This window comes from Littorina saxatilis, linkage group LG11 (assembly GCF_037325665.1).
Source record: "Littorina saxatilis isolate snail1 linkage group LG11, US_GU_Lsax_2.0, whole genome shotgun sequence".
NCBI classification, from domain to species: domain Eukaryota; kingdom Metazoa; phylum Mollusca; class Gastropoda; order Littorinimorpha; family Littorinidae; genus Littorina; species Littorina saxatilis.
The window spans coordinates 24,800,723-24,817,898 of record NC_090255.1 but is presented as its reverse complement, the minus strand read 5'-3'; the positions used below and the strand labels follow the sequence as shown (position 1 = coordinate 24,817,898).

At 41.5% G+C, this 17,176-nt stretch overlaps 2 protein-coding genes and 1 long non-coding RNA gene across 6 annotated transcripts in view; 1 reads left to right on the top strand and 2 right to left on the bottom strand.

Moving 5' to 3' along the window:
- LOC138980853 (lens fiber membrane intrinsic protein-like) overlaps positions 1 to 1,346 on the bottom strand; it is a 3,867-nt gene extending 2,521 nt beyond the window's left edge. The window contains exons 1-2 of the mRNA XM_070353733.1: positions 969 to 1,346; positions 481 to 618 (exon numbers count right to left, since the gene is read on the bottom strand). Of these exons, the coding sequence (XP_070209834.1) occupies positions 481 to 618; positions 969 to 1,149 (319 nt within the window). The 5' untranslated portion in view covers positions 1,150 to 1,346. The remainder of the gene's footprint in view (positions 1 to 480; positions 619 to 968) is intronic.
- LOC138980145 (uncharacterized) overlaps positions 1 to 17,176 on the bottom strand; it is a 431,218-nt gene that overhangs the window by 319,497 nt on the left and 94,545 nt on the right. The gene's annotated exons all lie outside the window — the stretch shown is intronic.
- LOC138980095 (uncharacterized) lies at positions 5,232 to 17,166 on the top strand. 4 transcript variants are annotated; one of them, XM_070352899.1, is made up of 5 exons: positions 5,232 to 5,331; positions 5,664 to 5,817; positions 7,649 to 8,016; positions 10,664 to 10,810; positions 14,917 to 17,164. In XM_070352899.1, exon 5 carries the CDS (start codon positions 15,061 to 15,063, stop codon positions 15,523 to 15,525), a length of 465 nt encoding a protein of 154 aa, XP_070209000.1. In that variant the 5' UTR covers positions 5,232 to 5,331; positions 5,664 to 5,817; positions 7,649 to 8,016; positions 10,664 to 10,810; positions 14,917 to 15,060; the 3' UTR covers positions 15,526 to 17,164. The 4 variants fall into 4 exon arrangements, 3 of the variants coding, with proteins under 3 accessions (XP_070209000.1, XP_070208999.1, XP_070209001.1); XM_070352898.1 differs by having other exon boundaries at positions 5,239 to 5,504; XR_011460237.1 differs by lacking the exons at positions 5,232 to 5,331; positions 5,664 to 5,817 and having other exon boundaries at positions 6,360 to 8,016; positions 14,917 to 17,166.

Genomic DNA, 17,176 nt, shown 5'->3' with positions numbered 1-17,176 from the left:
TCGCCTATAGAGGACGGAAAGAATGTCATTTTGAACATTGTTATGACATTCTTTCCGTGAAAAAAGTCAATTTAACGGTGTTAAATGAAGCGACCATCCACACAGTTAGGTTGCCATCCAGAGTTTAACATTCTTATGACATTCTTTCCGTCAAAAAAGTCAATTTAACGGTGTTAAATGAAGCGACCATCCACACAATCAGGTTGCCATCCAGAGTTTAGGTTGCCATCCACGTGTGGATGGTTGCCTTATGGTGATTTAGGCAACCAAACCTGTGGAAATATGGGTACACACACACCTACACACACACACACACACACACACACACACACACACACACACACCTACACACACACACACACACACACACACATACACATACCTACACACACACACACACACACACACACACACACACACACACACACACACACACACACACACACACACACACACACAATAAGCACTAAACTGAGTTACCTGCTACAAATGCTAAGATGGCGGCGATGATAGGTAACTTGTCGAATTCCATGAAACAAATCAAGATCCCCACCACCAGACATCCCACCAGCACCAGAACTCCGAGGATTCCGAATGCTCGGCAGGCTTCCCACCAATCTAAGTGATAATACAAACACAGCGTAAGCAAGTCGCATGAAGCGAAATTACTCCATCTAGATAATCTATCAAACTCACAGAATGAATTTGTATTATTTCTAACCAAATTTAGCTGTGTCTCCACAGCCAAGCGCCAAGAAAGTGCAACATGTTTACGAAACAAAACAACATGCAGAAAGTGACAAGCCAGTATTGCGTAGTAAGATTATACTGACGTGCGATACTATCATTCCGGAGAATGTGACCCTTGAAGAAATAGGAGAGAGTTGATTGTCGGGTTATGTCCACTTTATGTTTTGGCGTTTAGACTGACAGTTACGAAATCAATGACAATGAAACAACGAACTTACCAGGAAGATCGCCAGAAAAGGTATTACAAGCATCATTGTAACAATATTTCCAAAGGCCTTGACTTGAAGTGCCTACCACAATCCACCCGGGGGTGGCTACACCAACAATTTGGAAGAGGAGCCCTACACCGGCACAAACTATGCCCACCAGGGTAGGAATCGGCGGCATCTTGAAACCCATGGCTCACAGAGGTTGTGTCGTTTTACTTTAGATGTTGCAGACCTTAAATCCGAAGGGAAGACAAGTTCCTTTTGTCTACCAGATTGGTTATTTCACAATATTCTGCACAGAGACATTGGTCCCTATTCCAGCGAGATTTAGGTCGTTTCTAAGCGGGTAGGGGCCAAGACACACCTTATCTAGTCTCCGGTTTGTTTTGCTTACCCGTCTCTAAGGAGCAGGCAACATGTCGCTGCAAGAGCCACAGACGTTTTGCCAAAACTGAACAGATGAAAACTTAGATTAAAAGTTGACGTTAACATATGCATACTCTTCTTCGTTAAAAACGCATGGACAGGCATTGTTTGTTTCAATTTACCTTCGCCCGACCGGGTTATCGACTACACACAGAAGACATCGTGGGGCCGTGCGGACCCATGCTTCTCAAAGAAGGAAAAAATATGCATACCCTTCCCAAGACCCATGCTTTCCAAAGAAGCAAAAACGTACATCCCCTTCCGTAGAGGCCGTGGTTAAATTTCCGCGAGAAGTAATTACATTAAATGATTAATTTAATAATTATCTTGCGGACTAAAGCTTCTCAAAAAAAGGAAAAACGTGAATACCCTTCTGTAGACGTCGTGGGGCCGTGTGGACCCACATTGTTATGTATTAATTTCGCTCCACGCGACTTGCTTAACAACTCCAAAACTAAACAGATCGTCGAAAATGATGTTTAGAGCCACCATCTGAAGGTTCATGACTTATCTCCCTAGTTTTTATGTAAGTTCCTTCAGTTTGAGAAACATGGGTCCGCACGGCCCCACGATGTCTTCCGTGTGTAGTCTAAATTTGACCTTTGTTTTTTTAATTACTTCTCGCTGAAATGTAATGATCTTTCAGGACATAAGAGCTTTTTAGGTGTCTGAGGCATTCTTAAAAGCTCATTACAAAAAATTCCAACTGGTTTAAGAGATATTTGCAATTAAACACCCTTCTGGGTCTACACGGACCCACCACGACCGGCGAAGGCACAGTAAGCCTCCCGTAAACCATCACAGATACTGTCAGGCTTTTACACACAGTACAAACACCCTTTCATTTAAACACTCACCGCTTGAGAACATCCTAGGTGCCCTCCATAAAGAGCAAGCAAATTTCAAAGAATTTATTTTTGCGTGGTTTATCTTACCCCTGAGCCATCGTGAACCCGTGTGATCCAGGTTCCCCTTTTCACAATGCATTTTGTAATTTGAATGCGGCTCGCTGTGAGCTTATCTGCAATAGCACGTTATTATGTACCTCTGACTATGCAGTTCACAAGAACTCTAGCGATGGCTTTTGACTGTTCAGAAAAACTGGCGATGCCTATTTATGCCTATAAACCGTCGTCTGCTACGAGAACCACGACCTTGCGTGACCCTGCTTCCGGGCTTTTCTTTTTTCAAACTTTCAAAACTTCGAATTGTACTGATCTTGTCTTGATGAAAAAAAATTTTTTATTATTTAAGAATCTTTGTGTAACAAGCTGTCAATGTATTATTTAGTTTTTAAAAGTTAGGTCTAGCGCCAAAACGCACCACGGTCCGATTGTGATGGAGACAATCCGAAAAATTAATTCTTTGAAAATTGCTCGCTCTTTACGTAGGGCACCTAGGATGTTCCCGCTCGGTGAGCGTTAAAAGGGAAGGGTGAGTGTACTGTGTGTAAAAGCCTGAAAGTATCTGTGATGGTTTACGGGAGGCTTACTGTGCCTTTAAATTTAAACTGCAACATAAAAAATAAAAAAACAAGATGTTTTACCCACAAAAATAGTCTTTAATGCCTAAACATATTCTTGGGTGTAAAACTTGCGGCCATAGTTATTTCTACGTTCGAAAACGCCATGGCCGTCTCTAATAATTTTTGCACGTGAATTCGTCTTGTTTTGGCAATGTTGAAATCATAAATCAATAAATAGATTATACTCTGTGGGGCATTCACAATGTGTTGATAAACTAAATTATGCCAACCTTGGGGCCTGTTGTGTGTACTTCTTTACTCACTTTCCACGTGTGTTATATACACTAATGTTTCCGATAAAGATATTGGCGTTTTTAAGGGAGAACAGTATAACAACTGAAGTGCTTTCAATAACAAATCTGATCGCCAATGTGTGTGTGTGTGTGTGTGTGTGTGTGTGTGTGTGTGTGTGTGTGTGTGAATGTGTGTGTGTGTGCGTGCGTGCGTGCGTAAGCGTGTGTGTGTGTGTGTGCGTGTATGTGTGTGCTTGTGTGTGTGTGTGTGTGTGTGTGTGTGTGTGAGTAATGCGATTATGAAGGGAGCGAGAGAGGAGGGAAGCGGGGGAGAGAGAGAGAAAGAGAGAGAGAGAGAGAGAGAGAGAGAGGGGAGGAGGGGGAGGGAGGTATTGGGGAGGGAAGGAGAGGGAAAGAGAGAGAGAGAGAGAGAGAAAGAGAAAAACAGAGAGAGAGAGAGAGAAGGGGGAGGGAGGGAAGGAGAGAGAGGGAGAGAGGGGGAGGGAGGGAATGAGAGAGAGAGAGGCAGAGAGAGAGAGAGAGAGAGAGAGAGAGAGAGAGAGAGAGAGAGAGAGAGAGAGAGAGAGAGAGAGAGAGAGAGAGAGAGAGAGAGAGGAATGTCAGCAGGATTTAATAAATGGTATGCTTTCGACATGAGGTGATAGCGGACTTTGAGGTTTTATACCGAAAGAGCGATATTGACATACTGGAGACAAAGTCATAAAAACACACTTGCGTTGTGTCAATAGCTTCATCACCCCGCATAATCCGGTTGAAGCCCATACCAACCCCGTCGCTCCGGTGTGTCTAAAACACGCAGGGACACGCGGGGACAGTTAAATATGGAAAGCCGTTTGGCTCATAACTATTACAGCTGTAATATAAAATAAATACAGCTGTATTTAATGATAAATACAGCTGTATTTAATCATAAATACAGCTGTATTTAAAAATAATTACACCTGTATTTAAAAATATATACAGCTGTATTTATTATTAAATACAGGTGTAATTATTTTTAAATACAGCTGCATTTAAAAAGAAATACAGCTGTATTTAAAAATAATTACACCTGTATTTAATAGTAAATACAGCTGTATTTAAAAATAAATACACCTGTAATTATTTTTAGATACAGGTGTAATTATTTTTAAATACAGCTGTATTTATTTTTAAATGCAGCTGCATTTAATAAATGCAGCTGAAATAAATTAGAACTTGAATCGGAAAATGTACGACATGCAAAGCGACAATCTCGTGGAGATACTACTTCCGGTTTGCGCCATCTTCCAAAATAGCGACGCCACTGGATCAGACCCGCCATTGCGTCAATTTGTTGCAGTCTGGTAATGAGCCAGAAGAAGTTTTAAGAAGGTAAGCAACGTTTTGTTTGCTTGTTCATTTGTGACTTAATGGAAGAAACAATGCGTGATCTTTGAAACACGGGTACCGGGTCGATAACCACTGGCAGTGGGTCTGACTAATTACTACGCGACCGCACGCGACCACACGCGACCTTGCACTACCTTGCGCGACCTCAAACTAAAGCATGTTCACGTAATATTTTTTATATATATAGTATCTTCACAACAATGTCTGACTTTATACCAATTTTTAAGTCAAAGAAATTAAAAATAACGGAGTTATAATGTATTTTGCGACGAACTATCGAGCTAAAGTGAAATCATCGTGATTCAGCGTCCGACCATGTTCGCATTCGTTTAAGAACGCAGGCTCAACCTCAAACTAAATAATATTCATGTAACATTTTATATATCTAGTATCTTCACAACATGATCATACTTTGAACCGAGTTTTAAGTCAGAGAAGTAAAAACAAAGTTAATTCTGATGCATTTTCAAAGCCTAGCGAGCAAAAGTGCAAACATCGGATGATTTCACTTTAGCTCGATAGCACGTCGCAAAATACATTATAGCTCCGTTATTTTTAATTTCTTTGACTTAAAACTTGGTATAAAGTCAGATGATGTTGTGAAGATACTATATATATAAAAATATTACATGCACCTGCTTTAGTTTGAGGTCGCGCAAGGTAGTGCAAGGTCGCGTGTGGTCGCGTGCGGTCGCGTAGTAATTAGTCAGACCGCTGGCAGTGGCAATCAAAGATGGCGTGTGAAAGCAACTTTCTGTGTTTTGGAGTTCATTAAATGTTGGGATGAATATGTCAGGTTTGAGGATGCACATTTCTGTAGGTTCATCTCGGTATTCCACCCCCTCGGCTTTCTGTTGTAAATATTAAGCTGAGCACGGTGATCGAATGTGGAAGCTACGTTTGGTCAAAGGTCACAGAAGATTTGCGTCGTGCAGCGAAGGAAAGAATCGCGATCTTGTTTCCGAATCGGTACCTCTTTGTTTTTCATTAGACCTGTCATTCTGCTTGCTCGGCTTTGTTAGATGTTTGCATATCGTGTTGCTATTTTCTTTGCTTTTATTATTGTTTCTTACTTGTGCTTCGTTTATCGATACAACGCAAGTAATAAAAGTGTTTGGCAATTTTCAGGGAAAATGGAATGCTACAAGTACAACGCATGGTGTATTCCAGGATATCTGATCAAGAGTTGGATGCGTTGGTGGAACCAATTACTGCTTCCAACAAGCTTACTGGGTCCTTAATGATACAAGCTCGTCTGAAAGGACAGGGGACAGTACTTCAGGTAACTCTTCTGTGCTGAATATTAGAATAGTAAAGCTTCAAAAAGGAATTTTAAACTGTTGAAAAACAACTGAGAAATGGACCAATGTTTCACAGTCACAGATTCTGATTTTAAAGTTAAGTAATACCGTTTTTATATTTAGTCAAGTTTTGACTAAATATTTTAACGTAGAGGGGGGAATCGAGACGAGGGTCGTGGTGTATGTGTGTGTGTGTGTCTGTTTGTCTGTCTGTCTGTCTGTGTGTGTGTTTCGATCCATCATACAACGCCGCAGCTATGGAGGTCAATGCGTTGCTTCGGCAGGGCACTGTGGACTCCCCTAGAGTTGTATTTTGGGACCATGATTTTATGTTTTCCGCTGGAAAACAGTTTACGTTACCTGAATTTGCAGCGTCATTTCCTGGGTGATGGTGTGCATCTAGCAAACGTATATTCCCAAGCTTGGGACCTGTTGGCGTAACATATCAAGATCAAGAAGATCAAGCAACGTCAGGACAGGCCAGGTTGTACAAGTCCCTTCGTCAGGCGATAAACACAGTCGGTTTTTGTGTGATTAAATAATGTTGTAGCCGGGTCAGGTTGCATTGTGCGTTTTGACTGATCAGCTTACAAAGCACGGGTATAGGAACAGGGAATCTTCAAATTGTTTACATTTTCTTTCTTGTTTGATGCGGGTGGGTGGCATTATAAATCGAAGGCTCTAAATGGGGTCAACCAGATCGGTAGATGGGAAGTAACTCGAGTTTATGACAGGCTCGTTGTGGATGATGTCCCTTGTCTAAAAACCAGTTCAAGGTGGAATGGTTCTTCGATCAACACGATTGTTGAGTGTTCTGTCAAATCAAGATATCGTGACATGTTTCAACAGTATGTTTCTGTGTTGGTGGATAGTATGGATCAGTGTTTTTCCAGAGTACTTGGAAATAATTTTCAGGTGAGATTCTGATGAACATGTTGGTGTTACGATGCCTTTTCATGTGAGCGTTTGTCAATTCAGAGAATCAGAATATTTGTTCCTGTGGAGGTACTGTATGTCAATTACCTGTTAGGTGGGTGTTTGTCATTTCAATGAATCAGGAAATATTGGTTCCTGTGGAGGTACTGTTTTGTCGATCACCTGTTATTTTGCCTAGGAGATTCCAAATTTATTTTGGTTGTGGTACTGTGGGCTAGGTAATATTTCATGTGTTGTTTGACTTTGCAGAGAATCGGGAAACGTTTTTCCTGTGGAGGTACTGTTGTCACTTGTGTTGGCTGGTGCCTCACAGGTTACAAACACTATTTTGGTTAAAGTACATGTACCGTGGGCTAGGTAATATTTCATGGTGGGGCTGATTTTTCAGAGAATCAGAAAACATGGTTCGCTGTTGTTCTTTTTGTCAAATTAAGCTATAGGGCCTCAGAGATTCCAACATTAGTTAGTATGTGGATTTGTTAGCCAGGTATTATGTTAGTGTGTGACAGTTCAGAGAACCATGATGTAATTTCCTGTTGGTGTTCTGTTTGTCATAAATGTATTGAGCCTCAGAGATTCCAAACTCGTTTGGTGGGGGTACTGGGTGCCAGGATTTGAGTTTGACACAGAAAACACAATTGGTTTGAAGTACTTTGGGCCAGATTTTAATCAATTTCTTTGGTTTGTATTTCAGTCTCCCAAAATCTGGTGACAACTTCAGAAGTATGGGATATTAAACACCTTTTACAGGCTGAACAGTGAAGGCGTTGTCAACTCCTGCAAGGAGCAGCAGACGAGTTCAAGGCTTATGTGTAATTCTCAGTAATCTGACAAATAAGGCTGTGTTCACATATATATCCTGTTTTTTATGCACAGGAATATGCCTCCCAGGAGGGCAGCGTCAAGGCGGGTAGCCGAAGTGACCCGAGCCGCTGCAGGTCGGCCGAGGGCCAGCAACCAGACAGCCTCGCAGCGACAACCCGGTGGGTTTGAGTCAGCCACAGCAGGAGGGGAAGAAAGCGCCACTGCTTTGGCCGCGGTATTGGCTGAGCTACGCAGGCTGGGGGAGCGGCAAGAGACCTGCCAAGTGGCCATTGTCTCGCTCCAGAAAGACAACCAACGTCTGCAAGAAGCTGTTTCGGGTGATCGTGAGGCCATCGCCTCAACATCGGGATCGATGACAACCGGTACCAGCAATTCTACCCTGTCTGGCTCGGTTGCCAACCTGGTCAACACAATCACAGGTGAGGCGGCCGCCCAATTTTGTTCGTCGAGGATAAAGTTAAACGCAGGATCTGGGGCCCGGGGCGTCAATCCACAATGACAACTGAAAAGTTTCAAATGGAAGCGTGTCAATGTTAATTGTAATTCAATCTGACAATGATCTCTTTCCTGCGTTCATGCGGTTGCAAACAGACCAGAATTGGTTCTGTTCTGTTCACATAGTACTTTGAGTTCACTTACATGCAAGGGTGATGCACAGTATTCCTATGGAGAGAACTTCATCTTTAAGTGTACTTCGATTAACTGAAGATATTCAATTGTTTACTTCAATGTGGGAGGTGTGCAATGTGTAAATACACATCAACTCAGTCAGTAAGATTTATGTGCAGGTGTATGATGCAGAGCTGTCAGCCCCTATGAAGCTTCATGTGTAGCAATCTTGAATTTATAGAGTAGCAAATGGTGTTTATCTTTAAGTATTGCATCATCTTATAATCCACTGCACCTACATGTTTATAAATATGTCAAGACACAAATGTTGCAATAACTGTGTTCAGACAAGAAAACAGCAGCAGGAACAAATGAACATTGTAGGGTGTCTGTATAACGAAGTAGCATTTTCTGTTTTACAAGTAGCATGCTACATCGAAAGCGTAATAGTCTGCAGCTCTAATTGGGCCACTAATGCGGCATGGTGCTTTTGGATTCCACAAGTTATTTTGCATGTTGTTTTTAAGGCAAATATGTCAGAAGCTCCTAAAGAACTTTAGTGGGTAAGCCTGTGACATTGTTGTCCACATAGAGAATACTATATGGTTTCCTATGAAATACCAGTTTTACACAAGTTGTGCTTTTAAATATTAAACTGCGAACAATATTTCAAAACACTAGTGTAAAACTGGTATCAAACAGGAAGCCATGTAGTATTCTGTTTATCCTACACACAGGGTTCGTACAGGTCATGGAAAACCTGGAAAGTCATGGAATTTGATTTTTAATTTTGCAGGCCTGGAAAGTCATGGAATTTCAATTCAAGTCATGGAATTTCAATTCAAGTCATGGAAAGTCATGGAATTTAATATAAATAAGAAAGAAAAAAAAATAACCTTTAGCACGCCAGCTTTCTTTCGAGTTGTTTCTTGACAACAAAAAGTATGCGGAATTGGAACGAATTAGGCCAAAAAAAAAAATGCTTTGGTTACGGTTTTATGGCCAAAATTAATAGGGTAGGTAGGTCGATTAAACTTTTTTTTGTTTTTTTGTTTTTGTTGGTTGGTCCCTCTTGAAATGATAAAAATATTTGTGTATGCAGGATATTCGAGGTATTTTCATATTGGTGTATTTGGAACCACAGATATTAATTACTTTTTCATGTTAAGAAAAGAAAACTGGACATACCCTTTAAACTGTATAGTGCCACTAGTGAACACAGTCTTGAACGCAGTCTGGACTGATTGTCACAAATTGAAAACTAGTCAAAATACAGTAGCTGATGATTCCTTTCACTTTATACAAGTTTTCTTAAACAGAAGTCTTTCCATCAAAAAGTTGCACTCTTTGAGTACCGACTTATCAGTCGTGTTTGTTCGATATGAACGAACTTTCCGAATACGATTGCAAATGCAGACGACATCTTTTTACGTTCGCGCATCGAACGAACGCACGAGACTGACTTCCCTTGGATATGGGAGTTGTAAAAAGCGGAGTGGTGTCCCTTGTCGGTCTTGTTGTTGTCTGCTCGCCGGCGATCGATGTTTTCTCTGTGCCGTGGTGTTGTCGTTTTCGGTGGGTTTTTGTGTGTGTGTGTGGTTTTTTGTGTGTGTATGTATCGTATGTGTTTGGTTCATTTTATTTTTAGCTTTAGGACCAAACAAAAAGTTTAGGGTCGGCCCAAAAAGTTAGGGTCGGTCGGGAAACCGTAACCAAAGCATTTTTTTTTTTTGGCCTTACCAAGGAAGATCTTCGCAATGAACTGTGTATCGCGGTGAAAAAAATGACAGTTCGTCAAGTCACAGTGTTAGTGACGGTTATGAAGCGGAATTTACGAAAGTGCAGATGTATACAAACAGTGGCTGGTCCAGTTTAGTGAAATGACAGGACCAGCAAACATTACCGATAATCTGACTGCGTAGCAAATGCTTGACTTGCTTGTCAAAGAGACACTGCGTAGAAACTGACTCAAATTCAGTGCAAAGCAAGCCAGTGTCAAAACTGGCAGTGACAAGACGTAAAAAGTTTGCGTGTTCGGAAATGGCGACCTGTAGTCATGGAAAATGTTATTGAGGCTCATGGAAAAGTCATGGAATTTTGTTTCTAAAAACCAGTGGGGACCCTGTACATACTGTTGCATGTTCATTGCTGTAAATGTCCCTTTGTCGAAGCGCCCAGATTGAAGAAGCTTAAAAATTGAACCTGGATCTCTCCGAATGCCTCGTGTAATCTTTTATGTCAAAGCAAGGAAATGTCACTGGTGTGGTGTTTACGTTCTTAAAATTCTTCCGAGTGTTCAAAGAAGGACGCTTGTTTCGGTATTGGAGGCAGTGAAAAATCAGGTCCTTGTCAGACAAGACCTCTTTACACATGCAATGTAGAGTGAATGGTATTGTTATGACATGAGTGGTATGTCACGTTAGTGTAATAAGTTGTATTCTTACACGCTCCACAAAGGCACAGAGTACGGGGAGCCATCCAGCGGGTTGATCCTGGTGGAGTAGCTGTCAGAGCTTTGGCGTTGAGGCCCACGAGACGTCGTCTGTACCAAGTATCAGGACCAAACGCTCTCTGGCATCTAGACGGATACCACAAGTTGATATCGTGAGTACAGCTACAAATACATACACTGGGCACAAAAAAATCCTTTTTCAAAATTTGGTGAATGTTGAGTGTGTCCGGTGGTGGGGAGGATGTTGGGGGTTGTGCCAGTTTGAACATGGAATTTGAGTGGATTGATACAGGTGGCATAAGGAATTCTCTTAAACATTATTTTATGACGCTGGAATCTTTCTTTTAAGACCTACATAACCCTGAGATAATAAGGTCTTATAATGGGGGTAAACTTACAGAGGTTATGAGCAGAATATCTTAGAGAACAGCATACCTGCCAATTGCTACGATTTTGGCGCAGCATGCTCCGATTTTGCAGGAATTGCTACGCTGCTACTCTAAGCCCTGAGCTGCTACGCTAAAAAAAAAAAAATGACAAGCGTGCAAAATGTTCACTTATTGCTTGACAATCAACAATGAACATTGCATAACTAGTCGAGTACCGATGGCTGGGAACCACTCCGTTATGACTCGATATTGTCCACGTGACTTGCTTAGCAAATCGTGAATTTTATTGCAAGCATTCGCATTTCCGGTGACTCTATGCGCCAATTGTGAATTTGATTAGAATATGCAATGCACTTGTTAAGTTGTAAGCTGTGCACAGTGACGGTGTTAGAAGTGGAAACTGGAGGGAGACAGGATAAAAACGGGGAAACGTAAGGGTGGTGAAGATTATGGTGCAAGTTCCACGCCGATGCGGGCAAATCATTTTCAACGATTTTTGCCGAAGAATTCGACAGACTTTGCGTGTATAGGTAATAATACCTGCTATTCCGACTTGGTTGTGTGACAGACGTTTTCTTCCACACGAGATTACGTTGATTGTCTAAATCTACTTTTTGACGGAAGTGACCGAACAACTGTGAATGACGTCTCAGTATATGGGAATGACGTCACAGTCATCGTCACAGTCTGTATCTTTTGAAGCATCGCATTCTTCATGACGTCTTTCTGTGTCTGCATCCGCAAAATGTTTGTTCATTCCGGAATCTTTGTCATCTATGTTCAGAACTCTGTCCTTATAGTGTCAGACAAACAGGCCTCCTGAGCGAACCACTTTGCAAGGGAAGTTAAATTCGCGTATGGAAACAGTACTGTCGTCTGGGGTGCCGTTTTCAGTATTCTGAGCATTGAAGAATTTGTAAAGAGAAGAAACGATAACAGCAGGAGAAATAAAAGTCGTGTGTGCATTTTATGTTTTTTTGGAGTGACGATTTTGAGTTTGAATCCGTTCTTGCCATGCTCCTAAAGCGTGTAACATACAATCTTGCATACGTTTGCGTTAGTAGTGGCAAAGAAGGAAAGCGTGTGACATTGAACTATGTTTAGACGGTTGTAATGTCGTAGAGCTCTCAGAATCTTACAAACGTTTTTGATGGCATTTTAAATGCGGGCTTGCGATTCAAATTTAAGATTATGCTAGTGCTACGCTTATAAACACCAATTGCAACTCTGACATTGGGTGAAAGTTCCAAAATGCTACTCTTTGGGCTTCACAGGGGTTGGCAGCTATGAAACAGGGTCTTGAAAATGTCTTGTTTGGGATCGTAAAAGGAAGGGCGTCTTCTAAGGGGTAGGTGGGTAACGAAGGTGAGTCGTGTGCAAGTATTTGCTTTTCTTTTCTTTTTATTTTGTCATTTTCTGGATATGTAATGAAAGACTGGTCCATTGATGATTTCCCCACGGAATACAAAACATATTCTGGTTATACCTTACCATTTCTACTGGGTGGTTATTTAAATTTGGTTGCTTGGTGGGTTTTTTTAACAATAAACACCCCTTCAAGTTAACAGAGAAATAAGCAGAGGGGGAAATACTTTTCGGTGAATACCAAGCTACCTAGTCCTAACAAATAACCACCCAGCAACCAGTCTGAATCCTCGATAGCTCATAGGTTGAGAAACCACACTGTGTGGTCACTGCTTGGTGACTGAAAAGTTCTGAATGCTCAAATATTCGAAAGAGGAAAGAGCTCATACATACTGCATTTACACTATTCATTTCAGGTTTCAACACACAGAATCCAATATAAGATCCATAAGTTTGGTTGTTTTCTAAATCAAAATCTACGTTGTACCAGACACAAGGTCTCAAGGCAAGTAACTCTCATATTTTGTGTAGAAAATAGAGTTGTTCCCATTTTGCATTTGTACAAATAAAAAGACAGTAAGGCCAAACAAAAATATATGTTGGTTTAGGGTAACGTGACCAAAAAAGATAGGGTCGGTAGGTCGGCTTTTTTATTTATTTTTATTTATTTTTAAATTTGGTCGATTTTCAAGGAGGTTACTTCCCTTAGTCTCGGTATGGTTCGCAAAATGTGCCAACGGTTGGGTATTTTTTTTAGAAATAAAAAAAAGTTTTATGGTCGGCGGGAAAAAATAGGGTCGGTCGGGTTACCCTAAACCAACATATATTTTTGTTTGGCCTAATCTGAAGGTCAATTATATTTCACTTCATAAATAGAACTTTTTTTCCCGAGATACTTAAACATGAAAAGAACGCAAAAATATTTGCCTTATCGTCTTAGCAGAACAACTGTGTACTTTATTTTATTCGAAATTAAATTAACTGCTATAAAGAGTTTGCAGAATTGCGCAATTTTCACAGAACTCTTCAACCATGGATTAATCACATGCTTGTGCAGGTAGACTGGCTGAGTGAATAATACTTGATCAAAATAATTATGTGTGCTGTGGGCAGGCTGTCTGTCTGTCCAATGACAAAAAATGTAACGTTGAGCTGTTATCTCAGAAGTTTATACAGCTAGACCTCTGAAACTTTGCACACTTTTAGGGTTTGATGATTTCACGAAGTGACCCCAGTTTCGTTGACCCTCATCAAATTTTGGGGTCACAGCGGGGTCATGTTCGTTTAATAAAAACTTAACGTTGATGTTATCTCAGATGTGTTTTTAGCTAGAGCTTTAATAGTACGCACACTTCTAGGTTTTGATAATCTACCAACTTGACATAAGGTTGTGGGCGGGGATGTAGCTCATTCGGTAGCGCGCTAGATTTGTATCCAGTTGCCTGCTGTCAGCGTGAGTTCGTCCCCACGTTCGGCGGGAGATTTATTTCTCGGAGTCAACTTTGTGTGCAGACTCTCCTCGGTGTCCGAACACCCCCGTGTGTACACGCAAGCACAAGACCAAGTGCGCACGAAAAAGATCCTGTAATCCATGTCAGAGTTCGGTGGGTTATAGAAACAAGAAAATACCCAGCATGCTTCCTCCGAAAGCGGCGTATGGCTGCCTAAATGGTGGGGTAAAAACGGTCATACACGTAAAATTCCACTCGTGCAAACCACGAGTGCACGTGGGAGTTTCAGCCCACGAACGCATAAGAAGAAGAAGAAGACATAAGGTTGATTGACCTTCGTCACAGCCCACTTCGTCAACATCACGGGCCAAAGAATCTAGACACAGCCATCGTCGAACGCTGAAGAAGAAGAAGATTGACCTTCGTCAAGTTTTGGGGTCACAGGGGGTCATGTTCGAATCAAAATATCTTAACATTGATGTTATCTCAGGTGTTTTTGAAGCTTGAGCTTTGAAACTTTGAACACTTGAAGGATTTGATAATCTACCTACGTGACCCTAGTTTGGTTGATCCCTGTCACATTTTGGGGTCACAGTGGGGTCAAGTTTGTAAAAGCTTTACATTGCGGTTTTCTCAGTTATTTTTATTAAATTTCACTGAATTGTATGTGTTATTAACCAGCAGACATTACCAAAATTTTGCTTATTTTTATAAAATTTTAGAGTCTTAGCAGTTAGTGGAATCCTCCTTTTAAGACCTACAAGACCCTTAAGGCTTATGGACATGACGAAGAAAAGTCATATAAAGCAATTGCTTTTCTTGATTTATTTCTTTGCAAAATTGAAGAAAGGTGGATTAAATGGGTTACACACCTTTTCTCAATGATATATATTAAAAATAATGGTCTTGATTCTCGGTCATGAAAAAGCACTGACCATTACTTTTTAATATTTACTGAGCATGTTACCTGTACTTATTTCCCAATAACTCTTTAATCAGAATTTGTGTGGTGAAATCACATATGGAAACGGATCTCTGTTTGTTATATTGCAGGTGGAAAATGGTGATTCATGGGGCAATCGATGGCTTTAGCCGGGCCACTACCTTCCTCCATGCCACCGAAACAACAGGTCAGAGACCGTTCGGGATCTGTTTTTGGGTGGAACCCAACGCTTTGGACTCCCGTCAAGAGTCCGCATGGACCATGGTGGCGAGAATCTGGATGTCGTCGCCCTCATGAACGAACACAGGGGAGAAGGGAGAGGCAGTGCGATGCAAGGCCGCAGTGACCATAACCAAAGGATCGAGCGTCTCTGGCTCGACGTCTGGAAAGATGTGGTGAACCCTTACCATGACCTGTTTACTGCTATGGGAACACCACAGGCAGAAGGTGGTCTGGGGATACTGAACATGGACAATCCCATTCACTTGTGGGCCCTCCACTATGTTTTTCTGCCCAGGCTGAACCGGTCCCTACAGTGGTTTGTGGAACAGAAGAACCACCAACCCCTGAGGACAGAGCGCAACAGAACTCCCCTGCAGCTCTTCTTCAGGGGGATGCTGGAGAGACGAGCCAGCACATCCACAGCAGTACAGGACTTCTGGAAAGGGAGAAGCCTTCAATCGATAATCGAGGACCATCCTTTGCCAGACAGTCGTTAGGATGTGCCTGCCACGGCTTGCCCCCTCTCTGAGGAACAGCTCGTGCAACTAACGGAGCGCATTGACCCTCGGAGTGGGCCACCCACCGATCAACATGGTCAGATGTTGTTCTCCAGTTCGTTGCCAACATGCTCGAGTAAAAAAAAAGTTAGCTTGTGGACACCCCAAACCTGAAGTGTATAGCAGACCTGTGAACCCATACGATTTTGCCATATTTTGTACGCTTGATTGTCCAGACTACAAGCAGATTGGTCAGTGGAATCACAAGAAAAATTCATTGTCTACTTTTATTTACAAGCGCAGGGTTCGACACTAGCGGGGGCGGGGGGCGGAACGCCCCAGAGTTTTGTGTTCCGCCCCAATTATTGCCGAAGCTTGGGGCCCACTCCGCCCCAGGATAAATTCCAACAATGACAAACCGAAATTTCTAATGCCAGAGCCAATCACTAAAAATCGCCAGTCATAGTCGTCACTGAAATTTGCGTTACGATCAATGCCGCAGTCAAGAAGAAAAAAAACCCATTGAAATCGTCGAAGGACAATGCCGCAAGGGAAATAACTCCCAAATTGCGCTCTTTAGCGTGAGAGATAAGTATCGCCTTCAAATGCCATCCCTGGTGTAAAAAGACCTGGAAATGAAGATGAAGAACAGGGTGGAGAGAAACGAAAAAAGGAGACCGATGCAGCCAAAAGCGTGAAGCTCTGTCGTAATTTCAATGTCAAATGGTTGAAAGAATTACCCTGGCTTCAGTACGATGAAGAAAAACAAACAATGCATTGCCGCACGTGAATAATGAGAGTGGGCCCCAGATTTTTGTTTTCCGCCCCAGCAATTTCCATCTCTGGGGCCAGTGTGGCCCCAGGCCAAATAAGTTAGTGTCGACCCCTGAAGCGCATTCCAAAGCCGATCCAGTGTTTTGACACATGATTACTGCTTTTGTCAATGAAAGAAGCATTCGTTTTAAATTGTAAACTTATTAGGCTACTTGCCCTATCCGCGCCAGCCACGTAATCGTGCAATAAATCTGCAATATCTTGCATGGCGTTGGGAGGTGTGCCTCAATTTGCGGGTTTGCTTTGAGACCTCAGAGTAAGGATGTGTCTGGGTGCAGACACTTCGCCTTCAAAAAAGTTAATTTTCACTGAGCAGCATTGGGCTGCAACAATGAAAGCCTCAAAAACAATCATAAAGTTTGTTCAAAGTACCAAGCATGGTAGAAGGTATAAGCAACTGTTTTTTTCAAATTGGTTTAAATCTGCGCTCTAATTCTAAACCAATCTTTGTAAAGTGGAAAGTCATTCAAATAAAGCGAAATTATGTCCGCTGTGTATTTTATTATTTTTAAACACAGGTACTGCACCACGAAAACAATATTGCTAAAAAAAAAAAAAAAATACGTACACTTTGTGAAAGAAAGTTGCAAAGAAAGTTTTACACAATGATTTGCCATTAGGTTACCTGTTTAATTGCACCAAATTTCTTTTGATGTATCTATAGTATAGATTTATAAGGTTGAAAATTGCTGAAAGTTTTTAAAACAGACTATTGTTTTTGAAAAAGACCTTAGTGTATTTTTAGGTTTATTGATGCTAGATATATTTATATATATATATATATATATATATATATGGCTTGCCCAATCCAACGTAT

Bases quoted from the DNA above. Each gene is read 5' to 3' on its own strand.
- LOC138980095 (XM_070352899.1), top strand. From the start codon at position 15,061: ATGGACCATGGTGGCGAGAATCTGGATGTCGTCGCCCTCATGAACGAA.